Source organism: Puma concolor, chromosome D4 (genome assembly GCF_028749965.1).
Source record: "Puma concolor isolate L17-30 chromosome D4, mPumCon1.1.hap2, whole genome shotgun sequence".
Lineage (NCBI taxonomy): Eukaryota > Metazoa > Chordata > Mammalia > Carnivora > Felidae > Puma > Puma concolor.
The window spans coordinates 95,556,902-95,580,914 of NC_141679.1; the positions used below are offsets into that span (position 1 = coordinate 95,556,902).

The window sequence follows — 24,013 nt, forward strand, 5'->3', positions numbered from 1 at the left end:
CCTTTTCTGGTATAGTTTAAGTAGCATAGGATTGCTTGGTCTGTAAAGATTTCGTAGAATTCACTTGTGAAATCATCTGGCTCAGGTTTCTTTTGGAAGGGTAATTCTTTAATAATTTCTCTATTTCTGTATGGATATTGTCTGTTTAAACTTCTTATCTCCTGAGATCTCTTTGGTAAATTACAATTTCCTTAGAACTGATCATTTGATCTAGACTTTCCAATTTATATATATATACAGTTATGCAAAGAAGTGGCTTAAGTGTTTTTAAAGCACTTCCTCTGTTTCCCCCCTTGTCATTTTTTTATCCTGTGTATTTTATTTATTTATTTAATGGTTTATTTTTTAGAATAGTCTTAGATTTGTAGACAAATTAGCAGAAAATACAGAGTTCTTATATAATCTCCCCAAACACAGTTTTACCCTATTATTAACATTTTATTACAATTGATTAACCAATATTGAAATATTATTATTAACTAAAGTCCATAGTTTACATTAGGGTACCCTCTTTGTGTTGTACATTCTATGGGTTTTGACAAATTCAAAGTCATGTGTCTGCCGTTATTAGTATCATTATCCTGTGTACTTTGTTTCCCTCTTTTTTTCTTGATTGTATTAGTGATTTATATGTTTTGTAGGTTTTCATAAAAAGAACCAGCATTTTATTAGTTCTGTGATTTTGTTTTTTAAGTGTTTTTTAAATGTTACTTTTCAATTTTATCTTCATTATTTTCTTCTTGCCTTTTTGTTTTACTATGTTGTTATTTTTCTAGCTTCTTGAGTTAGAGACTTAGTTTACTTATTTTATTCTTTAATTTTTGTTATATGATTATTTAAGGCTATGAGTTTTCCTCTGATTACTAATTTAATTGTATCTTATAGATTCTGACATTTGGTGTCTTCATTTTCATCAGATTTTAAAGAAATTGTGTAATTTTGGTTTGTATTTAGTTTGTAGATACCTTGGGATTGTCTGCGTAATCAAGTCATCTGATAATGAACAGTTTTATGACACGTGTGCCTTTTATTTCTTTTTCTTCCCTCATTTTACTGTCAACTTCCACAAGTGTGTTGAACAGCAGTGGCGGAACTGACGTCCTTCTCTTATTCCTATCTTGTGGGAGGAGGGAACAGTCAGTCTTTCAACATGGAGTGTGACATTAGCTGTAGGATTTTTTTGGGAGGGTGTGTTGATATATGTTCTTTATCAAGTTGAGAAAATTCCCCTCTATTCCTTTTTTTTCTGAGAGTTTTTTTATATTCAGTTAGTGCTACATTTTGTCAAATGATTTTCTGCATCAATTGACGGGGTCATGTGATTTTTCTTCTGTAATATGGTAGTTTACATTGGTTGGTTTTCAAATATTAAGTCAGCCTTGCATCCCTAGGATAAACTCTACTGGTGATGGTGTATAATTATTTTTATATATTGCTGAATTCTGTTTCTTAATGTTTTGTTAAGGAGTTTTGACTCTGTATTCATGAGGGATATTGGTGCTTTGTTGTTCTTGTGTGTGTGTGTGTGTGTGTGTGGTATGCATGCATGTGTGCATACTGTCTTTGTCTGATTTTGGTATCACAATAGTACTGAATTCATAATATGAATTGGAAAGCGTTCCTTCTTCTGGTTTTTTTTGGAGGTGATTGTATAGAATTGGTGTTAATTGTTCTTTAACGTTTGGTAGAACTTGCAAATAAAGCATGTCTTTTTTGGAATTAAAAAAAATATTCTCAATAGTGATAAGGGTATGTTATCTATGTCATATTGGGTGAGTTGTAGTATGTGCTTTTGAAGGAATTGGTTATTTCATTTAATTTGTCAAATTTATGTATGTATAGTTGTTTGTAGTATTTCTTTATTATCCTCTTGATGTCTTTGTGATCTGTGGTGACAACCCCTGTCTTATTCCTGATATTGGTGATTTGTGTCTTCTCTCTCTTTTTTTTTTCCTGTGAGTCTTACTAAAGTTTGTTAATCTCCCTGATCTTTTCAAGGAATTAGATTCTTATTTCCTAGATTTTCTATGTTTTTCTGTTTACAATTGCATTTTATTTCTGCTTTATTATTTTCTTCTTTCTGTTTCTTTGGGTTTATTTTGTCCTTTTTTAGTTCTTGAGATGGGAGCTTAAGTTATTGATTTGAGGCCTTTCCTCTTTTTTAATGTAAACATTTAGTGAGCTATAAATTTTTTTTTATTTTTAAAAAATGTTTATTTACTTTGAGAGGGAGAGAGAGAGCATGAGTAAGGGGAAGGACAGGGAGAGAGGGAGAGAAAGAATCCCAAACAGGCTCCACGCTGTCAGTGCAGAACTTGATATGGGGCTTGATCTCATGCACCTTGAGATCATGACCTGAGCAGATATCAAGAGTTGGACACTTAACTGACTGAGCCACTCAGGCACCCCTAAATTTTCTTTTTAGTACTTGCTTTATCTGTATCCCACAGGTTTTGATATATTTTCATTTTCATTCAATTCCATTAAAAAATTTCCCTTGGGACTTCATCTTTGATTCATGGTTTGTTTAGAAATGTGTGGTTTAGTTTCCAAGGGTTTCGAGATTTTCCTATTGTCTCTCTCTTATTGACTTCTAGCTTGATGATTTTGTGGTCAGTGAACATACCGTGTATGATTTTAATTATTTTGAATTTATTAAGGCTTGTTTTATGGCTGAGGATATGGCATATCTTGGTATATGTTTTGTGGGTGCTTGAAAAGAGTATATGGTGTGGAGTTCTGTGTGCATGCTGATTTTCTGTCTAGATCTGTCAGTTGCTGGGAAAGGGGCGTTCAAGTCTCCAACTGTAAACGTGGATTTGTCTGTGTCTTCTGTCATTTCTATCAGTTTTTGCTTCACATATTTTGCAGCACTGTTATTGAGTGCGTACAATTTAGAATTGATGTCTTCTTGAAAGATTGACTCTTTTATCATTGTGTAATGTGTCTCTCTGTACCTGATAATTTTCTTTGCTCTGATGTCTACTTTATCTGATATGAATATACTGTCTCCTACTTTATTTTGATTAATATTTGCATGATGTATCTTTTTCACCTTTTTACTTTCAAACTAGCTATATGGTTATATTTTAAGTTAGTTTCTTATAGATACCATATTGATGGGTCATGTTTTTAATTTGGCATATTTGTCAGTTCTGTTTTTTATTTGGCATATTCAGACCATTTACATTTAATGTAATTGTATATGTTATAATAAGTCTGCTGTTTTATTTATTGTTTGTTCTTTTTGTTTTCTATTTCTCTGGTTTCTTTCTTTGTTTTTTTTTTTTCCTTCCTGTGGGTTACTTGTATGTATTTTAGAATTCCATTTTGATTTCTCTGTAGTATTATTGAGTGTAAGTCTTTGTATTGTTTTTTTTTAATGGTTGCTGTAGGTGTTACATTATATAAATAAATTATTCTAGTCTACTGGGGTTGTCATTTTACCAGTTTAAGTGAAATATACTTCTCTTTTTCCTTCCTGTGTATAAATGTCCTAATTATTTCCTCTGCATGTATTTAGAACCACATCAGTATATGTTGTAATTTTTGCTTCAACTGTCAAACATAATGTAGAAAACACAGGAGGAGAAGGAGGAAAGTGTGTTGTGTTTAACCATATTTTTACTTCTTCTATTGTTCTTTCTTCTTTCCTTATAATTCCAATATTTCTTCTTTCATAATTTACTTTCTGTTTAGAGGGGCTTTCCTTAGTGTTTCTTTTAGGGTAGGTCTGCAGGTGACAAGTTCTCTAAGTTTTCCTTCATCTGAGAGTATCTGGATATTCCCTTCATTCCTGAAGGATGTTTTCACTGGGTGTAAATTTTGGGTTGACAGTTCTTTTTTTTTCAGCACTTGAAAAAACGTGTGCCTCTTCCTTCTGACCTCCATGGTTTCTGATGAGAAATCCACTGTCATTCGAATTGTTTTCTTCCTATAGGTAAGCTGTTGTTTCTCTCTCGCTGCTTTCAAGATTTTTTTCTTTGTCTTTATATTTCAGAAGTTTGATTTTGATGTATTTTGGCGTGGGTTTATTTAGGTTTATTGTGTTTGGGATTTGCTCAGCTTCTTGAATTTGTAGGTTTGTGTCTTTTTGCCAAATTTGGAAATTTTTTCATCCATTCTGTCTTTGAATACTTCAGCCCTGCCCTCTTTCTCTTTTCTTTCCAGGACTCTGTTGACATGAATGGTAGATCTTTTGTCCTAGTCCCAGAGGTCCCTGAAGCTCTGTTCACTTTTTTCAGTCTATTTTCTCTCTGTTGTTCAGAATGGGTAATTTCTATTGTTCTGTCTTCCCATTCACTGATTCTTTCCTCTGTGCCTTCCATTCTGCTGTTGAGCCCATCTATTGAGTTTTTAATTTCAGTTATTGTATTTTTCAGTTCTAAATTTATATTTAATTCTTTATATATCTTCTATTTCTTTGCTACAACTTTCTATTTCTTTGCTGAGATTTTCTATTTTTTCATTTGTTTTAAGTGTGCTTTTAGTTGTCTGCTGAAGCATTTTTATGATGGGTGCTTTAAAATCATTTTCAGATAATTCTATCATCTGTATCATCTTGGTGTCTATTTGTCTTTTTTCGTTCAAATTGACATTTTCCTGATTCTTAGTGTGACAAGTGATTTTTTAAATTGAAACCTAGAAATTTTAATATTATGTTATAAACCTCAAGTTTTATTTAAATCTTTTGTTTTAGCTGGTCTACTGTGTTTTAGCTGGTCTACACCCCTCCAGCAGGGGGAGGGTGAGCGAGCTGCCTCATTACTTCCAGATGGGGGTGAAAGCACAGGTTTCTCATTCGACCTCAGTTGACCCCCAGTGGGAGCCAACTTCTTGTTCCTTCTGGGCCTCCACTGATGCCACCCTATCTGAGAGAGGTGGGAGTGCCTTGTTACTGCTTCTCATGTGACCTCCATTGACACAGCAGGGGTGGATTTCATTACCTCTGGGCGGTGGTAAAGTCCTGGCTTTCTACTAGGACTTATTCTGGCAAGTAAAAGGAAGGGGTGCGCTGTTACTTCTGGGTAGGAATTGTAGTCTGGGCTACCCATGTAATCTTTGCTGATATAACATGGGTTGGGGTATTGTTCCCACAGGGTGAGGATGACAGTCCCTACTCCCTACTCAGCTCTCTCTGATACCACCCTGGCAGGGGCTTTGGGTACCTCATTATAGGCCAGTGAGGGTAGAAGTCTGTGCTCCCCTTGGTCTCTGCTCATATGAACCGAGATAGAACTGTAGTTTTTTTCTGGGGTGTTTGGCTGTAGTAGAGTGGTTATCGTCTAGAAGTTTCCTGTCTGGCTAGTCTGCACCTTTCCTGGTCCTGTCATTAGGGAGAGCTGACTTTTTGGGGGCTTTTAAAATCTGTGCCTGTTGGCATTTCTGGGTTGCTGCCTCTCCTGCACCACGGTTATATGAGGCATAGAAGAACACCTAGAAAAGAAAAACGTATTGCTGTGTTGCTTTTAAGGCCCAAGGTCCCTAACCAATCTGGCTTCTCTCTGCCCTTTCAGAATCCTGCTATATTTGCCTTATATGTGACATCCAGGGTTTTCAGTTGTGTTAGTGGGATGGATGGGGGAAAGCACTTCTGTGCCATCTTTCCAAGAGTTGAAGTCTTGGGTTCATGTTTATATATGGCATGAGTTGAGGGTAGAAGTTCTTTTTATCCCCCCAAACCCGCAAGGATATGCATTTGTTCTGTTGCCATTTGTTGAAAAGGTTGTCCTTTTTCCATTGAATTATTTGGCACTTTTGTCAAAAATCGATCGATGGGTGTTATTTCATTTCCAGAAAACATTCTGGGATCACTGGTTAAATGTTAGTTCTTTTCCATTGTTTTACTTTTTTTTTTCAGACATTCTAGTTATACAAATGTTGATCTCCTTCGTCTTCTGTATCACTTTATCCCTGATCCTTTTGAAAACTCATTCCCTGTTTCACACTCTTTCTCTTGGCTTATTTGACCTCTATCTTTTTTTTTTTGTTTTGTTTTGTTTTACTATAATTTCAGTCATGTCTCTTTTCTCTTCGACTTTTTGTGATTTCTGAGACTGTCTTGTCTTTCCCTTTCACTTCATTTCTCAGATGATTTCTTTTTCAGTTTCTCTCCTGAGTTTGGTCAGCTCTCATCTCTCATGTCAGGTTTTCCGTACATTTTTATTTTGAGCTTTTAATCTTATTTGTGATGATTTTTCTTGTTAGCAGTGGCTGGTTTAATTGTGTGTAATTCATGTTGTAAGGTTGTGTTGCAGTTTTCCCTGCTTTGCAGTTGATTTTTGTGGAGTATTTTATATTATCTGAAATGTTTCATCTTTACTTTCTGTTTTCCTGTGGTGGAAGCTTTGTATGGATGTTGGGTTCCATTTTCTGATAATGAGGAAGTGTGTGTGTGTTGACTTTTCCTGGACCAGTAATTACCAGTGATTTTGTGGAGAGGAGGGAGGGGCTTGAGTGGCTTACTTGCTTTCTGATTGAAAAGCACCCTCTTCTGTTAGGACGGTGAAATCCAGTCTCTGTACTCGGTGATGCCTTGTAGTTCTGATTTGGTGGTAATACCCCACCTCTGGAGGACCCTGGGCCATAGCCACTTGTTTTTCTTTTCCTCCATCAGAAAGCCACTAAAGTGCGGCTCCCTTCTAAGTGATGTGGTTTGAAGTGCTGGGGTTTGGAGCCAACGTCCAAGAAAGAATTCTTGAGATGTCTTTGGTGCAAAAAGGTGATTTTATTAAAGCACAGGTACAGGACCCATGGGCAGAAAGAGCTGCTGTGGGGTTGTGAAGAGTGACTGATGTATATACTTTGGAGTTGGGGAGGTGAAGATAAGGGGACTTTCCAAAAGGATTTTCATATGCTGAAGAGGACTCTCTGGGATCCCGGAGGCCTGGCTATTAGCAAGCTAGGTTGTTTTCCCCTCTAGCAAATCATTAACATGAAGACAGTAAGGTGTTCCTGGAGGAAAGCTGTACTCTGTCTGCCTCAAGTATTTGTCACTGGGCTGCAGGTTATAAGGAAAATTAATTTTGTCTACATTTCCTTCTGCCTTTGTGTCCCACATCACAAGTGGGCCTTTTTCCACCAGAAGTAGTGTCTTCCTGAGTTCACTGCTGCCAGTCCTGTGTAGGTCCTGGGAGTCCCCAGGAGTAGGTCTCTGACCTCAGTATTCCTTTGGTTAGGGTGGGGCCCTGTCTTCCTTGGATGAACACTTGATGTGTCCATGTGTCCCACCATCACCTTGATCCTGCTGTTCTTTGCCTCTTCCACACAATCCATGCTTGTAGGTTTCAGGGGTCATTTCCCCACTTACATGTAATTTTGAGCTTGTACTTTTCTTATTTCCCATATGCTTTAAGTATGGACTGTGGATTATTTTATTACCTTTCCTTGTTAGCCCTGTAGTTAGTTTATACAAGCTGTGGGGAAAACTTGAGTGTGGGTGACTGCCATTATCTATGGGAGCCAGCCTCTTATCTTCTTAGTTTCTGCTGGATTTGTAGTGTGGCCACTGTTACATTTCTAATTTCCTTCCTTCCTTCCTTCCTTCCTTCCTTCCTTCCTTCCTTCCTCCCTTCCTTCCTTTTCTCCTTCCTTGAAAAACATTTTTTTTTCCCCTGAAAGTTTGTCAAGTTAAATAGACTATCAAAGTCTCAATTTCTGGCTTTCTTGATCTTTTCCATTGTGTCTTTGTTTTGTGGATTTCTGTTCTTATTTTTTTTCTTCTGCTTTCTTCATCTTTACCACAATATTCTTCTTTTCAGTTATTAGTTGGATACTCAGTTCCTGACATTTAAGCTCCTCTGTTTTGCTAATGTGTTTATTAAGGCTTTAACCTTTGCTCTAAGCAGTGTTTTAGTTGTATCTCACAAGTTTTGAAACACCATAGTTTTCTTCTAAATCTTTTCCCAAGTTTCATTGTAATTTCTTATTTGACCTATGAGTTACTTGTAAGTGTAGCTTTGAATTTACAAATGGCAGAAGTTTCTTTATGTGTTTTCTGTTTGTTTTTTTACGTTTTTTGCTGTTGATTTCATTATACCTTCTCCTATTTCATCAATTTTTGTATTTTGGATCGTTCATTTGCCTTTTCCCCCCTTGTGCTTGAAGAACATCTATTCTCATTTCTTTTAGTGAGGTTGGATGGTGGTAAACTCTCTCAATGTGCTTGCAAAATCTTTATTTTAACATTGTGGAAAGTAGTTTTGCTTTGTTTGGAATGTCAGTTCTCTCTGTATCGTGCCCCCTCCGTCTCCTGCAGAGACGCCCGCAGTTCCTCCAAATTGCTCTTTTGTGTGGCTCTGTCTTCTCTCCAGGCTGCTTACAGAAATTGTTTTTTGTAAGAAAATTGAAACTTTGAAAGTAGAGACACGAGTATAATGAACCCTCATATTCTGTCACCCACCCGTAAGCAATTATCCACATTTTGATATTTTTGTTTCACTTTGTACTTCTCCTTTTTTTTCCCTGTGCTTTTTTATTATTTTAGGTATAACAGTATAAGCACCTCTAACAATTAAGGATTTAACCAACCCCAAAGCGTTAGTATGCCTAGCAATATTGGTAATAATTTCATAATATTGATAATAATTTCATAATATTATTTAATACCTATCCCAAGTTTAAATTTCCAGTTGTCTCAAAAATACCTTTTTACAATTGATTTTTTAGGATCAGGATCCAACTAAGGTTTACTCATCTGATTTTGCTTGCTCTGTGTATGTCTCTTTTATCCGATAACTATTTCTCCCCTCTTATTTTATACATACCATTTATTTGTTGAGGAAACTATGTCATTTGCCCTGTAGAATTTCCCACATTCTGGATTTGATTGATTGCATCATGGTGTCATTTAGTACATTCCTCTGTCCTCAGTATCTCCTGTTAACTGGAAATCAGATCTAAAACAATCTTCTGAACTGTGTTTTGGTGTTGGCGGCAGTCCTGTGTTTTTAGGATGTTCAGCAGCATCCCTGGTCTTTATCCTCCAGATGCCAGTAGCACTGTGTGATTTTGACAACCAAAACATGTCTCCAGACACGTTGCCAAATATCCCTAGGAGGTTAATTTGCCCTTGTTTGTAAACTATAGATCTAGACTCTTGACTAAACTCTTTGGGGAAGCTTCATAGGTGGCCGTGAACACTTCCTATTGCATTACATCAGGAGAGTACATAGTGTCTAGTGTCATCGTGTTTTCCTTCTGCTGATATTAAGATTCATCAGTGGGTTTGGCCTGATCCATCCACCGTAAGCTCTCCACCAGCCTTTTGCCCAAAGAGTTTAGTAGACACTGATGCCTGTCACCCAGGTCTGTGATTTCGTCAGGTGTCACAAAATGATGAATTTATAATTCTGTCATTCTTTATGAATTTATTATTTTGACCTTTTCCATGAGGAAAAACATCAATTATTTGGAATACAGTTTGTATTTGTATTAAGTAACATACATGCTTAATTCTGTCCCTTTATGTGCAGGTCTTTATTTATTTTATTTTACTTTTTTTTTAAAGTTTACTTATTTTTGAGACAGAGTGAGCATGAGTGGGGGAGGAGCAGAGGTGGGTGGTAGAGGGAGAATCCCAAATAGGCTCTGCGTGGTCAGGGCACAGAGCCCAACATGGGGCCCATCCTCACAAAACTGTGATATCGCAACCTGAGTTGAAATCAAGAGTGGTCGCTTAACTGATTGAGCTACCTGGGTGCCCCGTGGGTCTTTATTTATTTTTTTCATTTATTTTTTTAGGGAGAGCATGCGAGTGTGAGCGGGGGAGGGGGCAGAGAGAGAGAGAGAGAGAGAGAGAGAGAGAGAATCTTAAGCTGAGCGTGGAGACTGATACAGGACTTGACTTCACAACCTTGAGATCCTGACCTGAGCCAACATCAAGAGTCACATGCTTAACCAACTGAGGTACCTAGGTGCCCATGTATGAGTCTTTGAAATAGTGAGTTGGTGCCCAGAAACTCTGAATATGAGCAACAAGGAATTTATGAGAATCATCATCATGAGTTTTTTTTATTTTAATGTGTTTGATATGCTTTCGTCCTTGAACTCACTGTTACTTTTGATGCTCAGATTATATCAACTTTGGCTGTGGGGAGCCCCTTAAGGTTGAGTTTTTTGGACCTCACATGCCTGTAGTTGTCTTTGATAGCTTTCTGATTTCCATCTATGACAACATGTTCCAGGATTATTACGTACCTTTTCTGCCACAGACATGGATTCAGCCATCTGTACAAGACCACCTGTGCGGTGGACACTGGCTGTTCCTACACATTTCCTTCCTCTTTACCTTCAGCTCCTCTTGGAGGACTACCTGTGACCACTGGGAGGAGAGGACAGGAAGTGGACAAACAGGAGAGTTTACATCTCCCACGTGGCCAGAGCCATGAAGGAAGAATGTAGAGAGTGTGAAAGCCCAGTCCTGTAGCTGCAGGTAGGGACAGCTGAGAGGTCTAACTTAGACTCCAGAGTCTCTGTGGGAGCCTCCTGACCCTGCTGTTCCAGGGTTTTACCTGAAACTGCACTCTTGCTTGGCTGTCTTCTCGTTCTTGTTCTGTTTTTCTCACTTTCTTCCAGTTTATTCTGGGAGTAATCTGTCACTTCACATGGACCCTCATCTCATGGTCGGCTTCTTTAGAACCTTTGATGAGAAATGGTATTTATTTAGCAATGTGGTTGTTGCTACTAGGTTTTCATTGCTTCCAGCTTTTACGGGATTTTTTTTCCCTTCTAAAAATTTTAATTAATTAGTTATTTAAATTCCAGTATAAGTAACGTACAGTGTTATATTAGCTTCAGGTGTACAGTATAGTGATCCAACAATTCTGTACAGTGCAGTCTTAATCACTTTTACCTGTTTCACCTACCACCCCTCTGGTGAAAAATCCCCTCTGGGGAAAAATCCCCAGTTTTCTCTCTATAGTGGAGTGTCTGTTTTTTGGTTTGTTTCTTTTCTTTGCTCATTTGTTTTATTTCTTCAGTTCCACATATGAGTGAAATCATGTGGTATTTGTTTTCCTCTGACTTACTTCACTTAGCATTATATCTGCTAGATCCATTTCTGTTGTCACAAATGGCAAGATTTCATTGTTTTTATGGCTGAGTAATATTCCGTTGTATATTTTATTATTTATTTATTTTATTAATAATTTTATTTTTTATTATTTTAAATTGACATCCAAATTAGTTAGCATATAGTGCAACAATGATTTCATGAGTAGATTCCTTAGTGCCCCTTACCCATTTATCCCATCCCCATCTCCCACAACCCCTCCTGTAACCCTCAGTTTGTTCTCCATATTTATGAGTCTCTTCTATTTTGTCCCCTTCCCTGTTTTTATATGATTTTTGTTTCCCTTCCCTTACGTTCGTCTGTTTTGTCTCTTAAAGTCCTAATATGAGTGAAGTCATATGATTTTTGTCTTTCTCTGACTGACTAATTTCACTTAGCATAATACCCTCCAGTTCCATCCACGTAGTTGCAAATGGCAAGATTTCATTCTTTTTGATTGCTGAGTAATACTCCATTGTATATATATGCCACATCTTCTTCATTCATCCATCGATGGACATTTGGGCTCTTTCCATACTTTGGCTACTGTCGATAGTGCTGCCATAAACATGGGGGTGCATGTGTCCCTTTGAAACAGCATACCTGTGTCCCTTGGATAAATACCTAGTAAGGCAATTGCTGGGCCATAGGGTAGTTCTATTTTTAGTTTTTTGAGGAACCTCCATACTGTTTTCCAGAGTGGCTGCACCAGCCTGCATTCCCACCAACAATGCAAAAGAGATCCTCTTTCTCCACATTCTCGCCAACATCAGTTGTTGCCTGAGTTGTTAGTGTTAGCCATTCTGACAGGTGTAAGGTGGTATCTCATTGTGGTTTTGATTTGTATTTCCCTGATGAGGAGTGATGTTGAGCATTTTGTCATGTGTCAGTCGGCCATCTGGATGTCTTCTTTGGAGAAGTGTCTATTCATGTCTTTTGCCCATTTCTTCACCGAATTATTTGTTTTTTGGGTGTTGAGTTTGATAAGTTCTCTATAGATTTTGAATACTAACCCTTTATCTGATGTCATTTGCACATATCTTCTCCCATTCTGTCAGTTGCCTTTTAGTTTTGCTGATTGCTTCCTTTGCTGTGCAGAAGCTTTTTATTTTAATGAGGTCCCAGTAGTTCATTTTTGCTTTTGTTTTCCTTGTCTCTGGAGACGTGTTGAGTAAGAACATCTTTTTTTTTTTTTAATGTTTATTTATTTTTGAGAGAGATTGAGAGAGAGCACATGCAAGTGGGAGAGGATCAGAGAGAGATGGAAACAGAGGATCTGAAGCAGGCTCTGCGCTGATAATAGTGAGCCCAGTACAGGGCTTGAACTCATGAACCATGAGATCATGACTTGAGCCAAAGTCGGACACTTAAGTGACTGAGCCCCCCAGGTGCCCCAATAACACATCTTCTGTATCTGTTCATCTCTTGATGGACACTTGGGCTGCTTCCATATTTTGGCCCTTGTAAATAATGCTGCAATAAGCATAGGGGTGCATATATCTTTTTGAATTAGTGTTTTCACATTCTTTGGGTAAATACCCAGTAGTGGAATTACTGGGTCATGTGGTAATTCTATTTTTAACTTTTTGAGTAAACTCCATACTGTTTCCACAGTGATTGCACCAGTTTGCATTTCCACCAACAGTGCATAAGGGTTCCTTTCTCTCTACATCCTCTCCAACACTTATTTGTTGTGTTTTTGATTTTTAGCCATTCTGGCAAGTGTGAGATGATACCTCATCATGGTTTTGAATTCCATTTCCCTGTTGATTAGTGATGTTGAGCATCTTTTCATGTGTCTGTTAGCCATCTATGTGTCTTTGTTTTGGGAAAATCTTCATGTCTTTTCCCTGTTTTTTGTTTTTTTTTTTTAATTGGATCATTTGGTGTTGAGCTATATAATAAGTTCTTTATATATTTTGGATACTAACCTGTATCAGATATGTGATTTGCAAATATCTCCTCCCATTCAGTAGGTTATCCTTTTGTTTTGCTAATTGTTTCCTTCACTGTTTAGAAGCTTTTTATTGTGATGTAGTCCCAATAGTTTAATTTTGCTATTGTTTCCCTTGCCTGAGGAGACATATCTAGGAAAATGTTGCTATAGTTTGTCACAGATATTATTGTCTGTGCTCTCTTCTAGGATTTTTATGGTTTCAGGCCTCACATTTAGATCTTTAATCCATTTTGAGTTTATTTTTGTGTGTGGTGTAGAAAAGTGGTCCAGTGTCATTCTTTTGCTTGTAGCTGTCCAGTTTTCCCAGCTCCAGTTATTGAAGAGACTTTTTCCCTTTGCATTTCCTTGCTTGCATGTCATAGATCAATTGATCATATAAACATGGGTTTATTTGGGATATTCTGTTTTGTTCTATTGATCTGTGTGTCTGTTTTTGTGACAGGACCATACTATTTTGATTACTATAGCTTTGTAGTGTATCTTGAAATCTGGGATTGTGATACCTCCAGTTTTGTTCTTTTATAAAGATTGCTTTGGCTATTCAGGGTCTTATTTTGTTCCATACAAATTTTAGGATTACTTGTTCTAGTTCTGTGAAAAATGCCATTGGTATTTTGATAGAAATTGCATTGAATCTGTAGATTGCTTTGGGTAATATAGACCTTTTACCTGTATTTGTGTTTCCAATCCATGAGCATGGAATATCTCTCCATTTGTTTGTGTCATCTTCAATTTCTGTCATCAGTGTTTTATAATTTTCAGAGTATAGGTCTTTCACATTCTCAGTTAAAGTTTATTCCCAGGTATCTTATTATTATTGTTGCTTTTATTACTTTTTTATGGTTTTACTTATTTGTTTATTTAACAACATTTTAAAAATGTTTGTATTTATTTTTGAGACAGAGAGAGAGCATGAGCAGGGGAGGGGCAGAGAGAGAGGGAGACACAGAATCTGAAGCAGGCTCTAGGCTCTGAGCTGTCAGCACAGAGCCTGACGTGGGGCTTGAACTCACAAACTGTGAGATCATGACCTGAGTCAAAGTCAGACAGTAACCGACTGAGCCACCCAGATGCCCCCCATTCATGGCCTTTATTATAGTGAGGTATGTTCCCTCTAAGCCTACTTTGTTGAGGGTTTTTATCATGAATGGGTGTTGTACTTTTTTTTCTTTTTTAAAGAGAAGAATATACCATGTATTGTTTTGGCATTTATAACTCAAATTTTTTTCTTCTTTCCTTTCTTTTGGAAATATTAAATAACTGGTTCTTTTTTGCTTACATATCACATTTTTCCCTCTACTAGTTTAAAGCTATGAACTCTATTTCCATTTTGTTCAGTTGTGTTTTATTTTGTTTTTTAGTGACTAATCTAGTAATGCTATTGTGCACACATGACAAAGTCTACAGGTGTTTTTACTCCAGGTTCCCGTTTGAGCAATGCTAAGACCCATTCCTTACCTACCTCCCCTTTGCCAACCACCAGTTTTTTCTCTGTATGTAAGAGTCTTTTTATAGTTGTTTGTCTCTTTTTATTTTGTTTGTTCGGATGTCTTCTTTTTCTTAATGTTTATTTTTGAGAGACAGAGTGTGAGCTGGGGAGGGGCAGAGAGAGAGGGAGACCCAGAGTCTGAAGCAGGCTCCAGGTTCTGAGCTGTCGGCACAGAGCTCCGACCCGGGGCTCGAACCCATGAACTGTGAGATCGTGACCTGAGCCGAAGTCGGACGCTTAAGCTACTGAGCCACCCAGGCGCCTCTCGAATGTTTTGTTTCTTAAATTCCACATATGAGTGAAATCATTTGGTATTTGTCTTTCTCTGGCTGAATTATTTTGTTTAGCATGATACTGTGTAGATCCATTCATGCGGTTTCATTCTTTTTATTTTTTTTTTAAGTTTATTTATTTATTTTGAGAGGAAAAGAGCATGAGTGTGGGAGGGGCAGAGGGAAGAGAATCCCAAGCAGGCTGTGTTCTGTCAGCACAGAGCCTGAAGCAGGCCTCTATTTCACAAACCTGTGAGATCATGACTTGAACTGAAACCAAGAGTCGGACACTGAACCTACTGAGCCACCCAGGCACCCTGAATGCTGAGTAATGTTCCATTGTATATATTTGCCACATCTTGTATATCCATTCATCTATCGATGGACACTTGGGTTTCTTCCATTTTTTGTCTATTATAAATAATGCTGCAATAACCATAGTGGTGCATATGTCTTTTTGATTGATATTTTCGTATTCTTTGGGTAAATGCCCAGTAGTAGAATCACAAGATTATGTGGTAATTCTGTTTTTATTTTTTGAGAAACCTCCATACTGTTTTCCACAGTGGCGATACCAGTTTGCATTCTCACCAACAGTGCACAAGGGTTTCTTTCTCTGTACATCCTTTTTTTTTTTTTTTTTTTAAATTTTTTTTTCAACGTTTATTTATTTTTGGGACAGAGAGAGACAGAGCATGAACGGGGGAGGGGCAGAGAGAGAGGGAGACACAGAATCGGAAACAGGCTCCAGGCTCTGAGCCATCAGCCCAGAGCCCGACGCGGGGCTCGAACTCACGGACCGCGAGATCGTGACCTGGCTGAAGTCGGACGCTTAACCGACTGCGCCACCCAGGCGCCCCTGTACATCCTTCCCAACATTTATTATTTCTTGTGTTTTTAATTAACACCATTTTCTGTCTTCCTTAACTCTAGACATTCTTGCTACAACATGATATATTCATTTCTGACAATGCCATGTACTGAAAATAATAAGCCTTAGAGAAAAGAGAAGGTAAAGGGCAATGATTCAAGATCTGTGCAACTCTGAAACTAGAACACCAACAGAAACAAGAACAATCCCAATAAAAAGTAACAGCAAAGTAAAATCTCTGTTGTCATTGACCCCCAATATCAAACCTTCAATCCTCCTCTCTCCTTTGAGCTTCCTTGAAAGCATTTGCTTCTAGTGGAGACCAGCCTCATTTTGCACATGTGCAACAGGGAAGGAAGGGTAATTAATTGGGGCTGGTGGAGTGACTCCCTTCTGCCCTGCACTTCACCCTGGGATTTTGCCCTTCATTCCCACTTTGTTAATCTGTAACTTCAGTCTTTTTCTCTTTCTCCATTGTAAATGTTGCTTTATGCTTGGTTTTTATTTCTTTGCACTGCAAATAGGAACATGGTCTAAGGGGAAAAGCTTGGGGGAAAATGGGGTCACCTCTGTGCTTTCCTTCTCCCAAGGAGTGTAGCTTCTTGGCTTCTGTCCACATTGATTGGTACCCAGTGCCTTTAAACAGTTACATTATGTATTTTGTTCTGCTTTTATAGTTGTTTTCAGTGGAAGGATGAGTCCGTTTACATTTCTCTGTCACAGATCATGAAAATGCTGGATCAGTTTTATAGACTTTAATGGTTTGTTCATTTAAGATTCATTTTATATTTCTTTACATATTTATATTTAGCTATTTTATATTTCTCATCTAAAATTTGTTTTCTAATTCTTGTATCTGGGACCACCTGGGTGGCTCAGTCAGTTAAGCATCTGGCTTTGGCTGAGGTCATGATCTTGTGTTCATGAGTTTGAGCCCCGCATGGGGTGAGCACAAGCCCCGCGTCGGGTGAGCTCGAGCCCTGCTTCGGGTGAGCCCCGCTTCTCTCTCTCTCCCTCTCTCTGTCCCTCATGGGATTCTCTCTCTCTCTCTCTCTCTCTCTCTCTCTCTCTCTCTCCCTCTGTGTCCCTCGCTCACTTGTGCCCTCTCTTTCTCTCTCAAAAGTAAATAAATAAAAGTAAATAAATAAAATCTCTAAAAGTACTCTTGTATCTGTAGTTTATGGAGGGTTTGAATCTGTTGTTTCTGCTGTCTTTCATTTCATGGTGATCGTGCTTCCTTGTATGTTTGGTGGTTTGTTTTTTTTTTTTTAGGTTTATTTATTTATTTTGAGAGAGAGTGAGAGAGCACAAGTGGGGGAAGAACAGAGACAGAGAGAGGGAGAGAGTGAGTGAGCATGAATGGGGGAGAGGCAGAAGGAGAGGGAGACAGATAGTCCCAAACAGGCTCCACGCTGTCTGTCAACAAAGAGCCTGACAGGGGGCTTGAACTCACAAGCCGTGAGATCATAACCTGAGCTGAAATCAAGAGTTGGAAGCTTAACTAACTGAGCCATCCAGGCACCCCTCATTTGGTGGTATTTTTTATTTTGAGTTCATATGTGACTGACCTTCATCCACCATTTCTTGGCTGGGGTTTTGTGAGACAATGAAGCCCTCTAGAAAATGAATTGATTGACTACTTTTTCAGTTCTCCGAAGGGTGGTATGTAGCTGGTGCCATTCTGAATGTATAGGAGAGAAATTCTTTCCATAGCATGGGTGTCTGTAGGGTTTAAATTCTCTTCAAGTTGAGAAGGGTTGCCCAATCCACCGGGCCAGATGAGGGGTGCTTTTGTCATTACATTTGATTTCCCAGAAGCTCAGGGCACCACCAGTCTGGGCTCACTTTAGCCCTCTTCGAGGGGAGCGGTTCAGTATGAACCCTCATGTCCTTACCTTGTAGGGACCCAGGGCTCAGAGTTCTTACCCCAGCCTTGATAGGCCATGTCCCCATTAGGTAATGTCTCAGTTCATAATCTAGAAAATGGAGATGATAGGGGCGCCTGGATGGCTCAGTCAGTGAGGTGTGCAGCTCTTGGTTTTGGCTCAGGTCATGATCTCATTGTTGTGGGTTTGGGCCCTGCGTCGGGCTCTGTGCTGGCAGTGTGGAGTTTCCTTGGGATTTTCTTTCTCTTTCTGGCCCTCCCCTGCTCTCTCTCTCTCAAGGTAAAGAAATAAACATTAAAAAAAAAAAAAAAAAAAAAAAGAAAGAAAATGGAGATGATGGTATATGCAGTGAGTGCGGTTAGGAGGCATAGAGCACTTGGACGATGTCCGGCACATGGTTGTTTTTCGCAGATTTCTCTCCCTTTCTTTATCCTTTGTGTCTGGCCATTTTGTTTGATGAAGTGTCCTGTTTCATGATTAAATTTTTGTTACTGTCAAGTTTGTTGTTGTTGTTGTTGTTGTTTTTCATAACCTGCTTCTAACAATGAATTTACTTAGTCTTCAGCAGTTTCGTTTTGATCCTCTCCTTTTTTTCCTGGTCTGCTTTGACTTAAGTGATGCCTTTTGTTGCTGTAAATCTGTTTCAGCAGGAATATTTCCATCCAGGGCCTGGCATCTTTGTTCTTCTTTTGAGCAGCAGAATTCTTCATTGAGTCCATATTGGTCCCGCCTTACTGTTAACCATGGAAGAGTCTGAAATGCTGTGGTTTTAAAATTGTATATGTTTTCTTGGGCGCCTGGGTGGCGCAGTCGGTTAAGCGTCCGACTTCAGCCAGGTCACGATCTCGTGGTCCGTGAGTTCGAGCCCCGCGTCAGGCTCTGGGCTGATGGCTCAGAGCCTGGAGCCTGTTTCCGATTCTGTGTCTCCCTCTCTCTCTGCCCCTTCCCCGTTCATGCTCTGTCTCTCTCTGTCCCAAAAATAAATAAACGTTGAAAAAAAATTGTATATGTTTTCTTAATTTAAAAGTAATCTATGCACATCATGGAAAAAATTTTTAATTGTTAAAAGTATAGTGAAGAGAATTAAAATTCCTATTACCATTCAGAGATCACCATTATTATTATTATTATTATTATTATTATTATTATTATTTTGGTGTTATTTCTCTTTCTATATATATGATTTTTTTGGAGTTGAGTACATCTGGGATATACAAATATGTAGCCTTTTTTTTAAAATATGGAATTTTGGGGCGCCTGGGTGGCGCAGTCGGTTAAGCGTCCGACTTCAGCCAGGTCACCATCTCACAGTCCGTGAGTTCGAGCCCTGCGTCAGGCTCTGGGCTGATGGCTCAGAGCCTGGAGCCTGTTTCCGATTCTGTGTCTCCCTCTCTCTCTGCCCCTCCCCCGTTCGTGCTCTGTCTCTCTCTGTCCCAAAAATAAATAAACGTTGAAAAAAAAATTTAAAAAAAAATAAATAAAATATGGAATTTATTGTCAAATTGGTTTCCATACAGCACCCAGTGCTCATCCCAACGGGTGCCCTCCTCAATACCCCTCACCCACCCTCCCCTCCCTCCCACCCCCCATCAACCCTCAGTTTGTTCTCAGTTTTCAAGAATCTCTTATGTTTTGGCTCTCTCCTTAACTTTTTTTTTCTTTCTTTCCCCTCCCCCCATGGTCTTCTGTTAAGTTTCTCAGGATCCACATAGGAGTGAAAACATATGGTATCTGTCTTTCTCTGCCTGACTTACCTCACTTAGCATAACACTCTCCAGTTCCATCCATGTTGAGTAGTCTTTTTTTTTTTTTTTAGCTTATGATATCCTAAGCTTCTTTTGTCATGGAAACTATTTGTAGACATTTTTAATATCTCTAGTGTAATGATTCAGATGCTTAGTCTTTCTCCTATGGCTGCACGTTTTATAATTTCTTTTGTTGTTGTAGAAGAACTTAACAACAGACACCTTTGTGAATACAGAACATGCTTGATTTCCTTGGAAGATAATGTCTTACAGATTAAATCAGTAAACAGAATTTGTTAGGACTGCATTGCCAAATTGCTTTCTGAGAAGATCGTATAATTATGCCGTCAGCAGGGAGTTTGGTGGATGGACCGCTGCTGCCTGGGCTCTTCCACATCTGGCCCAGCTGTCCTCTGCAGGACTAGTCAGGCTCTGGGGATAACCACCCTTATTTTTGCTACCCTTTAACAACCTCTGCTTTTATGTGTCTTGTAAGAGGTAAAATTGAGGTACGCCAGTAGGCACTGGCTCCAGGTCACTGCACTGCCCTCCCCCTGGGGTCTCAGGAACTCTGTTACCCACGAGAGCAGAAACATACTTCAGGATAGCTGAAAGTTACTGTGAGAAATGTCACTGTGAGAAAAACACTGTGCACAGACAACAAAATCAACTTAACGAGAACAAGGTCGTGGCCATTTTAACCCCGGGTAGTTTGATTAGTGGGGCTGAGAGACAGGGGTGTGAGAAGTGAGGAGCAGAGCCCATGCGAGATGTGGGCTGTGCTGAAGTCCTCCCTGGGTCACTGTCCTGGCTCTGTGGACATTTGCCGGGGTTCTGAAGGGGAGAATCCCTGGCAGGGTCTGGCTGGACCACCATGTTCAGGAGGGCATCCATGTCCAGGGCTCCTCCCTGTCCTGCTGGCCCAAGACCCCTGCAGAAGCAGTGGGGCATTCTCACCTTTCCTCAAGGAGGCACTGAGCTCAGAACCAGGGAGGGGAGCCTACTGGCCCTGGTCTCTGGGGCCGAGATGGACTTTGGTGTTCGTAGAACATCTAGACCAATGGCCCCCAGTGGAGGCAGAGGTGTCCACAGCCAAGGGCACAGTGCTTGGTGCTGCTCCCAGTACCCATACAACTCCCTGCTACAGCTGAGAAGTGAGGTCTCCAGTGCTGTCTCAGTCCTCAGTCGTGATCTGTGATTGGAGGGAGTCTCAGGTGAAGCTGTGTTCTTAGCCACATGCCCTTCCCTGGCTGGGTTCCTGAAGACCTGTATGGTTGGTGATGGGACAGCATCTGTTGCCTGGGTGAGACCTCTGTGATGTGGGCTTCACACGCACCACACGTCTAACTTGGTGGCTCTGTGTCCTTGTAGGTGGTAACGTGGACCTGGAAAGCCAAGCTGAAGGGAAGAAGGAGGTAGAAGCCGATGACGTGATGAGGAGTGGCCCCCGACCTATCGTCCCGTACAGCTCCATGTTCTGCTTAAGCCCCACCAACCTGTGAGTCTCCTTCACCTGCCCATGCTGTGTGCCTGTCCCATGCCTGTGGCCATGATCCAAGTGCACAGTAGCAGGGTGTGCTGACATGACCTGGCAGGCGCTGATTCTGTGCACTTTACATGTTCTAATGTTCTGAGCATCACGGCAATCCACAAGGACGTACTTCTGTTACCTCGCCCTACAGGGGAGAACAGGTAGCCACAGAAAAGGTCCATGGCTTGTCCACAGACACATGGCCAGTCAGCCCAAATGGTAGAGCTGGGGTTTGAACCCAGTCAGTCAGTCCCAGAGCCTTGCTGTTAAACCCCTGCTGCAGCGAGCGTTGGTTGCTGCGCACGTGCACCCAATTCATGTCCATCGTGTACGCGCGCTTCCATTTGTCCACCTTTCCATCACGCCCACCGTCCACACGTGCATGTGTGTGCACACCACATTCACTCACAGGTCTGCCCGTTTCTCGCCTCTCTGTTTATCACGAAGTCAGCAGCATTTCTCATCCACTCATCAGCCCAACTTGCTGCATTAGGTCAACCAGTACTTATGTACTAACAGCATTCTAGGTGCTGGGAATACATGGTAATGAGCAGAACAAACAAGGATCCCTGTCCTGAATAAGCTAAGTGAAGGTGGGAATGTCATGTTGGGTCTCGCTGGGAGGTGAGAATGGTGAGGAGGGAGACCATCCCTGGCAGAGGTGACAGACAGAGTGAAAGTGGAAGCACTTAAAGGCCAGTGTGTTGGAGCAGGGAGGCCAGAAGGCAGCCAGATCTGGTTGAATCGGGCTTTATCCTCTGTCCCCATCCCTCCAGCCTGCAGTCTCTCCATCCGGCCTCCATTGTCCATCCTTCCTTCCTCTCTCCATGCCTTCACTCAACACACATTTTCTGGGAGCTTCCTCTGCTCTGTTAGGGAGTGTGGACCTGCCTGTGAGCACTGCCGTGCGGTGCGGGAGGGAGCAGGCAACATCTGGGAGCAGCTGGGGAAGGTTGGGGAGCCTTCCTGGAGGAGGCAAGGGATCTCAGTTGAATCCTGAGGGTGGATGAGAGCTAAGGTGAAGAGAGATGAACAAACATTCCTTGTGGAGAGAAGAGAGATCACAGTGGTCCAGAAGTGAGGGTGTCAGGTGCAGAACAGCTAAAGACAGAACTGAGTGGAGCACAGAGACCAGAGTCCTATGGAGAGGCCGTGATCTGCACTCAGAGCACTAAGGAGCACGGAAAGGTTGTAGGCAGCTGGCAGTCAACAGCAACACAGGCTGCATGTCAGCAGAGTCCTTGGATGGCCCTTAGTAGGGTGGCCAGGGTTTTCAGGAAGAGACGGAGGAGATCTGATGTCATAAGGGGAGGTTTGGGAGTGAAATGCTTGGGGAGAGACTTTGGAGACAGAATCTATGGAACTTGATGATAAACTAGATGTGGAAAGGGAAGGAGATGGGAGGAGATGGGAGGGATGACACCCAGAGTTTCTGCCTCATGGCTGGGGTCCCACCAAGCTGGGCAGGCGAGTGCAGACCCTGCAGAGCCGGGGCGGCCGGCGGACGTCTCAGGGCCAGGTGGGCTCAGGAGCAGACGCTAGGGATGGAGGTCAAGGTGGATACTCAGTCCTGAGATGCAGAAGGAAAGAGGCAGAGACGGAGTATCCTGGAGCTGGGAGGACAGGCGTGTCCGTACAGAAGGAGGCATGGACATGGGTAGGGCGGCTCTGGTGGGTGTGGGTGTGGAGTGTGGCAGTCGTCGTGGTGAGGAGGAGAAGAGCATAGTAGGGCCCTTCAAGGCAGAGAGAAGTGGGTGGGTGTGGCTGGGAGGTGGGAGGTTCTCTCAGACCTCAGGCCCTGGGAATAGGGAAGTGGTGGCAGGAGGGAGGGGTAGGACCCAGAGGTGGGACACACGTCTGCCCTGTACAGTGGTTCTGTGGCTTCTCCTCCTTGTCACCTTCACTGCCCTCTTAGAGGTCTTCCCAGACCTCCCGGGTCACCATCTGCTGCTGTGTTCTAGCACCTGTCAGCATCTGAGAGTCTCCCTTTAGGTTATGTCTACACTGTTCTGTGGTGCCCTTGTTTACCACCGCACTCTGCTGTCTGGCATGTGCCTCCACACAGCAGAATAGTGGTCAGTGATGCTGACTAGTGCTGAAGGTGGACGGGGACTGAAGTACAGGTGTGCACACGCAGCTCTGGGGGCTCAGACAAGCACGGACCAATATGGACCTAGAGAAGCTTTCTGGGCTCTCCAGAGAGGCCTACTCTCCACAGGAGTGCTGGTCCTCAGCCACCTCTCTGAGCAGCCCCTCCACGCCAGGTACACTAGGGCTGTAAATCTGTACAGGGCACGGCTGTCCACACATAGAGGTAAACGCGTAGGCGTGGCTGTGCTCTCATAGAACTTTATGGACACAAACGGGGCTTGTGAGCTGTAGTTGGCTGGCCCCTGCCTTCCTACTGCTCTTCCTGGGATACCCTCTCAAGAGTCTGAGTCACCATCAGTCACCTGGCTGCTGTCTCCCAACACAGAGATACTTAGTAGAGCTCGGTTCTGGTGTAACACCTTCTTTCAGGGAGAGACCAAGCACGTGCTCTGGTGCGGGGGGCGGGGGGGGGGGGGTGGCCAGCCGGGCCCGTCTGTGGGCCTCTGGCGACTTGTGCTTTGCCCCACAGGCTCCGCCGCTTCTGCCATTACATCGTGACCATGCGGTACTTTGAGATGGTCATTCTTGTGGTCATCGCCCTGAGCAGCATTGCCCTGGCAGCCGAGGATCCTGTGCGGACAGACTCGCCCAGGAACAACGTGAGCACCTCATTCAGGCTGTGGAGGGGCTGGGAGGTGTCAGGGTCCTGTCTGCTCCCTCCAGGGGTGTGGGGTGAGGGTCTGGGGGCACCTCCTGGCCCAGCCCCAAGTTATAGACAAGAATAGTGAGGATATGCCCAGGGCCAGTGCCGTTGCCAAAGGGGGCTCCACCCACGACAGTGGCCCGCAGGACCCCTGGCCAAGGAGTTGTCTGCTCAGAGGCCTGGAGGGAAAACGTGTTCCCACTGAAATAGTCTTGGCTCAAGCTTTCAGCCTAGCCTCTGACAATAACCTTCCTGTTGGTTCCAGGCTCTGAAATACATGGACTACATTTTCACAGGCGTCTTTACCTTTGAGATGGTGATAAAGGTGAGATATGTAGTTGCCCTGGTGGCCCCAGGGCTTTGCTCATCCTCCCTCATGACTGAGATGCCACAGGGCCCCTGTAGCTGCTGTTGAGGG

General features: G+C 41.7%; 1 protein-coding gene across 10 annotated transcripts in view; it reads left to right on the plus strand.

Annotated features, from left to right (window-relative positions):
* The window catches only part of CACNA1B (calcium voltage-gated channel subunit alpha1 B), a 192,692-nt gene that overhangs the window by 110,377 nt on the left and 58,302 nt on the right, over window positions 1-24,013 (plus strand). For all 10 annotated transcript variants that reach the window (XM_086684663.1, XM_086684670.1, XM_086684668.1 and 7 more), the window contains 3 exons: window positions 20,642-20,768; window positions 23,422-23,551; window positions 23,861-23,920. In XM_086684663.1, the coding sequence (XP_086540789.1) occupies window positions 20,642-20,768; window positions 23,422-23,551; window positions 23,861-23,920 (317 nt within the window). The remainder of the gene's footprint in view (window positions 1-20,641; window positions 20,769-23,421; window positions 23,552-23,860; window positions 23,921-24,013) is intronic.